The sequence below is a fragment of the Harpia harpyja genome (genome assembly GCF_026419915.1).
Source record: "Harpia harpyja isolate bHarHar1 chromosome W unlocalized genomic scaffold, bHarHar1 primary haplotype SUPER_W_unloc_1, whole genome shotgun sequence".
NCBI lineage: Eukaryota > Metazoa > Chordata > Aves > Accipitriformes > Accipitridae > Harpia > Harpia harpyja.
This window is the reverse complement of record NW_026293183.1, coordinates 293,641-302,726: the sequence shown is the minus strand read 5'-3', so window position 1 is coordinate 302,726 and position 9,086 is coordinate 293,641. Positions and strand designations below refer to the sequence as shown.

Below are 9,086 nucleotides of genomic sequence, written 5' to 3'. Positions count from 1 at the left end.
AGGGGGGGATGTCACCCCCCAGCCCCCCCCTAAAATGGACAATAGCTCCCTGGAGGCTTCTCCTTTACTGGTAGAGCCCAAAGTTAAAACAGGGGGGGACAGGATGGTAAAAACGAGGGGCTCAGAGGGAGGATGCCATGATGCTGGAGACACCTGCGGGAGAAGGAGGAGAGTGAGGGGGGTGTTGGGTATCTCCCCAAGGTGGGGGGGGGTCTCCCCATTCCCCAACACCCACTGTCCAAGTCAATCTTCTCCACGATGTTCTTGGGTTTGATGCTCTCCTCCTGGTTGCAGATGAAGATCCGCCCAGGCTCCGGCTCCATCCACCTGTATTTGCTCATCCAAACCTTCAGCTGAGCCTCTGGAGGGGGGGGGGGGGGATATGGGGGGGCTCCAGTCCCCATCCCACCTCCCCAGCCCCCTTCCCAAACCCTCCGGTCACCCCCTTACCCGAGAGGTCCCCCAACATCTCAGCCAGCAGGTCGATGTGCTGGTAGGTGATCCCCACCACGTGGCAGATGACTGTGGAAGGAGACCCCATGTCAGCTGCCAACCCCCCCCAAACCCCCTCACATTTCCTCACAGAGTCCTCGAAGCCAGTGATCCCATCCAGCAGCTCCATGTTCTCAGCCAGAGCTTGCTGCAGAAGCGGGGGGGGGGGGGTGTCGTTAACATCCTGGGGGGGGCCAGATAACGAGAGCTGGGGAGTGCCCCGACTCCTCCTAGATTCGGGGTGCCCCCCACCCTGAGCAAGACTCACCCAGAAGGATTGGAAGTGGCAGGTCTCCAGCAGCTCCCCCAGGTAGAGGATCTGCCTGATGGGCCTTTCCTCCTGCTGCAGCTGGGGGGGTCAAGGAAAATGTGGGGAGAGGGACCTGGAGCTGTGCCCCCCCCCCATTACAGCTGCTCCCCCAAATCAGCACCCCCCCCAAGCCCCTAAATTCACCTCTCCAGGTCAACAGGCAGATGATGAGGGGTCCTGTGGGGTGAACCCCACCAGTGGGGAGGAGCAGAGGGAGCTGGAGGAGGGAGGGAGTTTGGGGGGCTAGGGAAGAGGAGTTTGGGGGCTGGGGGGGGGGGGGGGCGGGGTGTCAAGATCCCCCGGCCGCAGGGCAGATACATGGGCCTGGTCAATCACGCACTTGCAGAGGGTGAAGTCGGTGTGCGGGAGGTTGGTCAGGGCCTTCAGCAGGATCTGGGCGGTGACAGTGGTCTGGAAGAAGGTGGGGTTGAACTGGTACCTGTGGGGGGAAGAGGGGTTGAGAAAAGGGGGACAATGACATGGCATGTCTCCCCCCAGGGCCTCCCCGGGTCCCCCTCCTAGCCCCACTCACAGCTTCAGCACAGCCAGGTTGGCCTCCAGGTCGTAGGCGTTCTCCTTGGCCTGCGTCTCCACGTAGCGCTCCAGCGTGGCCAGGTTCTCGGGGTTGTACCTGCGGGGAGGGGGCGGCCGCACCCCACCGGGAAACCCGCCCCCCATTACCGGCCCGCGGACCACCCTCAGCCCAGTACCGAGCCCCGCCGACCCCAACACACCGTTCCCGGGGTCCCCTCAGCGCTCCCGGTCACACCCAACCCCCTCCACATCCTCCCTCCGGTCCCTCCATCATTACCGGCCCATGAGCCGGCCCCGGGGCCCGGTCCACACGCCCCCCCCCCCACACACACACACCCCCGCCGGCCCCGGTCGATGCCCCCCGTCCCCCTAAGCTCCCCCCCGTCCCCGCCTCGCCGATACCGGTCGATGCCCTGCAGCAGTTTGCCCACGTTAGCCCGCATCTGCTCAAAGAGCGCCATGACTGGCAGTGCCGCCGGAAGCGGAAGGGTGGTACCGGGTTCAGGCAGTCGAGGCAACTTCCGTTTTCGGCACGGGCAATCGCCGAGCATGACGGGACGGTGGAGGACTCGACGCGGGCGAGGGGGTGAAGGAGCGGCACGCAAGCGCAAAAAGGAGGAACCGAGAGTGGGGCGAGGCGGAGGCGTGTTATACCCCAATGGCCCCGCCCACACATACAGGCCCCGCCCAACAGCGCCGGGCCACGCCCACAGCGCCTCTTCCCAGTATAGGCGCGGGGTGTCGGCCTGGTCTGACGGGGCCACACTGGGGGGGGGGGTGTCAGTGCGGGGGGGGTGTCATACTGGGATGGACTGGGCCATACTGGGGGTGGAGGGGGGTGACGTGCGGAAACAGACTCCACAATCAGTGAGATTGTAAAGTAGGTATGTTCGTTCAGTGCTGGGCAGCACGGGGGGTAGTCCCACCAAAGTCGTGCGCGCCTGACTTGGCAATTCGCTTCAGATTTATACAGTCAAGTGTTACATATACATGGAGTTTCGCAATACGCCTATACATAGGCATGACCTATCCCCTCTTCATATTAAAATTAGTTCTAAGAAGTCATTTCCCTAAGTTCTTCCCAACTGCGCCTGCGCAGTGCCTCCTTGTGGTGGTCGTCGGGGGTCGTGAAGATGAAGGCTGTATGTCGTCTTCGCGGTAAACTCTTAACCTTCTGTCCCTGCGCAGACTCAGTCGCTCCTTGGCATTTATCCAAATTACAAGGCCGGTCTTGGCTGGTTCTTGGGGTCGACTTCTGCTTCTTATCAGGGCCTATCTCCTGCCCCAGCCAGCCTCAACAATGCAAACGTTAAACATCACCTCTCATCCCCTTGGGCCGTGTCTACCTCTATTGAAATTCCTTTCACTTCACTATAAGCTAGATAATTATTAAACAGTTCCTATCTACAACCATATATCTACTATATCTACTAAGGTTCCTTTGGCTCCCCGTCTCAGGGGGGTCACACTGGGATGGACTGGGCCGTATTGGGGATGGAGGGGGTGGTCACACTGGGATGGACTGGGCCATAGTGGAGTCAGGCTGGGGGGGCACTGGGACGCAGTGGGGTACACTGGGGTGCAGGGGGGGGCAGATGGGCCACATGGAGGCCAAACCTGGCTTTTAGTGGGGGATACTGGGATCACACTGGGCTCAGTGTGAGGCTGAACTGGGCCCAGACTGGGAGCAGGGGGGGACATGCTGGTCTCAAACCGGTGCCCCCACTGTCCCCGAAACCGGGGGGGTGGGGCAGCACCCGGATGCCTGGGTCCCCAGTGGGCTGTGCCTCAGTTTCCCCTTCCGCCGTGGTGCCTTGTGGGGGGCCGGGGGGAGGGACGGGACACCCGCCACTTCCTGCCACTCGGCCTTGCATGGGGGTGCCGAGGGGGAGGGGGCTGCCACCATGGACCCCCATCACCTCCACATCTCCACCCAGGACCCCCAGGAAGATTTTGAGGTCCTGCAGCGCCTGGGCAGCGGCACCTACGGGGAGGTCTATAAGGTGATGGGGAACCCCCCCCCAAAACAAAATGGGTCTGGGGTGTGGGGGGTGGGTGACCACTGCGACCCCCCCAAAAAATCTGGCCCTGGGGTATGGGGGACCCCGGCATCCCCACCTGGACACCAGGGTCCTCGGGTGGGGGGGGGGTGGTGAGAGGTGCCCCCCTGCCTGCAAAGGGACCCCCAGTTCCCCCCGTTCCCCCCCAATGCTATCAGTCCCCCCCCCTGCAATGCTGGTACCCGCAGCCCCAGGGCCCCCCCCCCGCCGCTGCTACCGGAGTCGTGAGGCCCCGGCACATCTGGCACTGGGGGAACTGGGAGGCACTGGGAGGCACTGGGAGGTACTTGGAGGCCTTGAGCCCCTGTCCCCCCCCCCAGGCCCGCAGCAAAGGCACGGGTGAGCTGGCCGCCATCAAGGTTGTCAAGATGGAGGCAGGTGAGGGGACCCCCCCCCTGCGGCGGGGACCCAGGTGTCTGAGGGACCCCGAGGCCCCCTGAGATCCCCAATACCCCAGATACCCCCCTGGGACCCCCCCCAATACCCCCTGGGACCCCCCTGGGACCTCTTAACACCCCCCCCACTACCCCCCTGGGGCCCTTTAACACCCCTCAGTGCCCCCAACACCTCTCCGAACCCCTAATACCCCCCCGGGAACCCCTGGGACCCCTTAACACCCCCCCAATGCCCCCCCAGGACCTGCTCATACCCCCCTGAGACCCCTTAAATCCCCCTGGCCCTTCGTGGGGATGATGAAATGTCCCTGAGCCCCCCCCAACCCACTTGGGGTGCTCTTGGGATGCCCTGAGACCCCCCCAGGACCCCCCAATACCCCTCGGGACCCCCCCAGGACCCCCCAATACCTCTCAGGATCCCCCTGGGACCCCCGGGGTGTCCCCCCGCCCCCCCTGCAAGCCTCTGCCCCCCCCCCCAGACGATGACTGTGCCACGCTGCAGCAGGAGATCCTGATGGTCCGCTCCTGCCAGCACCCCAACATCATCGCCTACTTTGGCAGCTACAGCTGGTGAGGGTCCCCCAAAACACCCCCAAACCCCTCAAATTCCCCCCAAACCCCATCGACCCCCCCCCCCAACCCCCCATTGCCTCACCCCACCCCCCGACACCCCCTGTGTATCCCTGGTGCCCTCCCAAATTCCCCTCCCCGGTACCCCCCCCCCCAGCACCCCGTTAACCCCTTCCCCCCCGCGCAGGTGCAACAAGCTGTGGATCTGCATGGAGCTGTGTGGGGGGGGTCTCTGCAGGACATCTACCACGGTATGGGGGGGGAAACTGAGGCACGGCGTGGGCTGGCATGAGTCCAGGCCCCCCCCCCATCAGCCAGCTGTGGACCCAAGCGTCTGGGCCCTCTGCTTTTGGGCTGGGACCCCCAATTTTGGGGTTCCCCCATTCTTGGGGGGGCACCCGGATGCCTGGGTCCCCCCACTGAGCCCCCCTCCCCGCAGTGACAGGACCCCTCTCGGAGCCACAGATCGCTTATGTCTGCAGGGAGACCCTGGAGGTGAGTGGCCCCCCCGGACCCCCCCCCCCCCCCGGGACACCCCCCCCCAGGGCTGACCCCCATCCTCATCCTCGCAGGGGCTCTCCTACCTGCACTCCCAGGGCAAGATCCACCGGGACATCAAGGTAGCGGGGACAAGGAGGGGGGGGAGACAAGGGGGGGCACACACATTGGGGGGGAGTGTCACACATTGGGGGGGCCGGTGGGGAGCCCGCTGACCCCATCCCATCACTGCAGGGAGCCAATATCCTCATCAATGACAGTGGGGAGGTGAAGCTAGGTGAGTGCTTGTCGTGGTTTAACCCCAGCCAGCAACTAAACACCACGCAGCCGCTCACTCACTCCCCACACACCCAGTGGGATGGGGGAGAAAATCAGGAAAAGAAGCAAAACCCGTGGGTTGAGATAAGAACGGTTTAATAGAACAGAAAAAGAAGAAACTAATAATGATAATAACACTAATAAAATGACAACAGCAATAATGAAAGGATTGGAATGTACAAATGATGCGCAGTGCAATTGCTCACCACCCGCCGACCGACACCCAGCCAGTCCCCCGAGCGGTGAATCCCTGCCCCCCCACTTCCCCGTTTCTGTACTGGATGGGACGTCCCATGGTATGGAATACACCGTTGGCCAGTTTGGGTCAGGTGCCCTGGCTGTGTCCTGTGCCAACTTCTTGTGCCCCTCCAGCTTTCTCGCTGGCTGGGCATGAGAAGCTGGAAAATCCTTGACTTTAGTCTAAACACTACTGAGCAACAGCTGAAGACATCAGTGTTATCAACATTCTTCGCATACTGACCTCAAAACATAGCACTGTACCAGCTACTAGGAAGACAGTTAACTCTATCCCAGCTGAAACCAGGACAGTGCTGGGGGGAGCAAGGGGGGGAATTGGGGGAGCTGGGAGCAATGGGAGGGCCAATAGGGAATTGGGGGGCTATGGGGGGCAATGGGGAATTGGGGGGTAAAGGGGGGGCCGGGGGTGCTGGCGGCAGCTGGGTGTTGGGGGTGACCCCTCGGATGCCTGGGGGAGCAACAGGGTGAGGGGGGGCTGGAGCCCAGACGCCTGGGTCCTCTCCCCTCCGGGGGGCTGGGGGAGGGTCTAGGTCCTGGGGGGGGGGTCTGCAGGACCCCCCATCCCTCACACCCCCCCCACACACCCACCCCAGCCGACTTTGGGATTGCGGCGCAGATCACTGCGACCTTCGCCAGACGGATGTCCTTCATCGGCACCCCATACTGGTGAGGGGGGGGTCGGGGGGGGGGGGTCCTGGGTGGTGGTGGGGGTCGGTTCCACACTGCCCCCCCCCCGTCCCCGTCCCCCCCAGGATGGCCCCCGAGGTGGCGGCGGTGGAGCTGAAGGGGGGGTACAACGAGCTCTGCGACATCTGGTCGGTGGGCATCACCGCCGTGGAGCTGGCTGAGCTGCAGCCCCCCATGTTCGATGTGCACCCCCTGCGGTGAGCGGGGACCCCCCCACCCCCCCCCCGGCACCCATGGGTGGGTAGGGGTCCCCCTGACACGCCCCTCTCCCCCCCCACCCACCCCAGGGTGCTGTTCCTGATGTCCAAGAGCGGGTACCATCCCCCCAAGCTGAAGGACAAGGCCAAGTGGTGAGTGGGGGGGTCTGGGGGGGATGGACAGTGGGGGCTCGGGGGGGGTGTCTGACAGGGTCCCCGGGTGTTCCCAGCCAGGAACGAGCAGACAGGGTGTCACTACCTGTGCGGGGGCACTGGACGCCAGCGTGGTGCTGCTGCAGTGGTACCAGCCCCTGCAGAAGTTCATGATGGTCAAGGTGGGGACCCCTGACCCCCCACCCTGTCCCCAACAGCCCCCCCGACCCCCCGGCCCATGTCACCAACAGCCCCCATGTTCCTGTGTCCCCGTGGTGGGTCCCCATGCCCCCACATCCCCAGCACTTTGACTTCCCGCTGCCGTCGCCGCTGCGGGTGTTCGAGCTGCTGGTGACCCCCGGGGAGGAGTTCCCCAGCGTCTGCATCGGGGTCAGCCCCGGCCCCTCGCCTGCCCACCCTGTCCTCTTCCACACCATCAACCTCAACTCCCTCACCTCCTGGTTCGCCCACACTGGCTCCGGTGAGCCGGGCTGGGGGGCCTGGGGGGGTTTGGGGGGGGGCCTGGGGAGCTGGGGTTCCTGTGGTCTGGCTGGGCAGCCTGGGGGAGTTGGGGTCCCTGGGGGATTTGGGGAGACCTGGGGGATTTGGGGGTCCCTGTGCTCTGTCTGGGGGTCCTGGGGGATTTGGGGATCCCTGGGGGATTTGGGGTCCCTGTGCTCTGTCTGGGGGTCCTGGGGGATTTGAGGGTCCCAGGGGGATTTGGGGTCCCTAGGGATTTGGGGGGACCTGGGGGGTTTTGGGGTCCCTGGGATGATTTGGGGATCCCTGGGGGTTGGGGGTCCCCTATGCAGTTGAGGGGACCTAGAGGGGAGTTGGGGGGTCCTGTGCCAAGCCTGGGGGGTGTTGGGGGTCCCGTATTCCACCCAGAAGGGTCTATCTGCAGCCTGAGAGGATTTGGGGTGTCCCTCACCCAGGTTGGGGCGTGCAGAGAGGGGTCGAGGCCCCCTCCTCACTGCTGCCCCCCCACCCCGCAGAGCCCTCCTGCCCCGGCCCCGTGCAGGTGACGCAGCTGGACAGCGAGACCGTGCTGGTCCTGCTGGACCGTGAGTCCATCTGTCCGTCCGTCCATCCCTGGGTTCATCTGTCTGTCTGTCCACCCATCTGTCCGTCATCCCCCCATCCATCCAGGGGGATGTCTGTCCATCTATCCGCCATCCATCCACACGTGTCTGTCCATACATCCATCCATCTGTCCATCATCCATCCGTCCGTCCGTCCATCCACCTGTCTGTCCGTCCATCCACCCACGGTGGAGGCAGGGCAATGGGACAGGGATGCCCTGGCAGGGCTGGGGGTCCCCCGAGGTGGGGCCGGGGGGGTCCCGGGGTGGGGGGGCTGACCCATGTGTCCCCCCCCAGGGAGTGTGAAGCTGGTGACACTGCAGGGAGCCCCTGCCCAGGGGCTGGCGGCCCCCGACATCCCCTTTGATGTGGCCGTGGAGGCCGTGGGTGGGTGCAGGGGGGTGGGGGGGGCCGGGGGGGCTCGGGGGGGTGTTGGGGGCCAGGGGGGCTGGGGGGAAATGGGGAGTCAGGGGGGTGCTGGGGGGGAACTGGGGGTGCTGGGGTGGTGGTCAGGGGGTGCTGAGGGGGTCAAGGGATACAGAAAGGTGTTGGGAGGGAACTTGGGGGATCAGGGGGTGCTGGGGGGGTGCTGGGGTCTTGTGGGTGCCAGAGGGGTACCAGGGGGGTGTGGGGGGGTGCCTGGCTCTGACCCCCCCCCCAGCACTGGTCCGCGGCTGTGTCCAGGCCTTCTGGCGCCACGGGATGCAGGTGTGGCAGGTGGGCTCTGCACAGGTGAGCCCCCCCCCCAGCCCCCCCCATAGCCCCAACGCCTGGGGCCCCAAACCCTGGGGGGGGGACAGAGACACACCCCCCCCCGACCCTGGACACCCCCAATCCCCGGGGCTGCAGGGGGACCCCTCACATCCCTGGGGACTCCCCCCATATTTGGGGACCCCCCCTCTACCCCACTCCCACCCCCCCAGCTGATCGAGGAGCTGCGGGACCAGCGCTGGACCTTCCGCCTGCTCAGCTCCCACAGGTACAAACTGGGGGGGTCTGGGGGGTCATGGGGGGGGGGGTTCAGGGGGGCACCCCCACCCCACCCTGACCCTCCCCCATCTCCCCCCCCAGCACCCTGGTCCTGGAGACGCGCCCCGCCGATGAGGCTAATGCTTACAGCAACCTCTACATCCAGGCGTGACCCCCCCGGAACAGGGGGGGACCCCCACGGGGCTGGGGGGGGGGGCAGGGAGGCTGAGCTGGGCCCCGCCCAGCCAGATCAGCACCCATGGGTGGGCTGTGCCCCCTCCCCCCCAGCATCTCCCTCCTTTTGCTGACATTTGTAATTAGTTGCACCCCAAAAAAAACCCTGAAGAGCCCCCAAATCGCTGTGTTGGTGGGGGTCTGATGGGGGGGACAAGAAGGGGGGGCAAGAAGGAGGCGGAGGGGCAGCAACACTCTCCAGGGTTTATTGATGGCAGAGGTAAGCGGCCCCCCCTGGCGGACAAGGCACTTCTTAGAGGGGGGAGCTGGGGGTGCTGGGGGGGTCCCCGGGGGGGGGGGTGTGATGGGTTAACCCTGGCTGGATGCCA

General features: G+C 65.0%; 2 protein-coding genes across 2 annotated transcripts; one reads left to right on the top strand and one right to left on the bottom strand.

Moving 5' to 3' along the window:
• Window positions 1-50: 50 nt before the first annotated feature.
• EIF3K (eukaryotic translation initiation factor 3 subunit K) lies at window positions 51-1,915 on the bottom strand. The gene is made up of 8 exons (XM_052779404.1): window positions 1,739-1,915; window positions 1,335-1,433; window positions 1,121-1,241; window positions 761-835; window positions 574-640; window positions 451-522; window positions 236-361; window positions 51-153 (listed from the first exon to the last, which is right to left on the bottom strand). Exons 1-8 carry the CDS (start codon window positions 1,885-1,887, stop codon window positions 122-124), a joined length of 741 nt encoding a protein of 246 aa, XP_052635364.1. The 5' UTR covers window positions 1,888-1,915; the 3' UTR covers window positions 51-121.
• Window positions 1,916-3,097: 1,182 nt separating this feature from the next.
• MAP4K1 (mitogen-activated protein kinase kinase kinase kinase 1) lies at window positions 3,098-8,869 on the top strand. Its single transcript, XM_052779384.1, is given in 20 exon segments — window positions 3,098-3,179; window positions 3,182-3,339; window positions 3,717-3,774; window positions 4,271-4,361; window positions 4,549-4,589; window positions 4,592-4,612; window positions 4,801-4,856; window positions 4,934-4,981; window positions 5,094-5,136; window positions 6,029-6,101; window positions 6,188-6,319; window positions 6,410-6,472; window positions 6,554-6,584; window positions 6,586-6,654; window positions 6,776-6,953; window positions 7,468-7,536; window positions 7,852-7,941; window positions 8,216-8,286; window positions 8,478-8,533; window positions 8,626-8,869. Coding segments are annotated over 20 exon segments (1,500 nt in total). The 3' UTR covers window positions 8,696-8,869.
• Window positions 8,870-9,086: the final 217 nt, after the last annotated feature.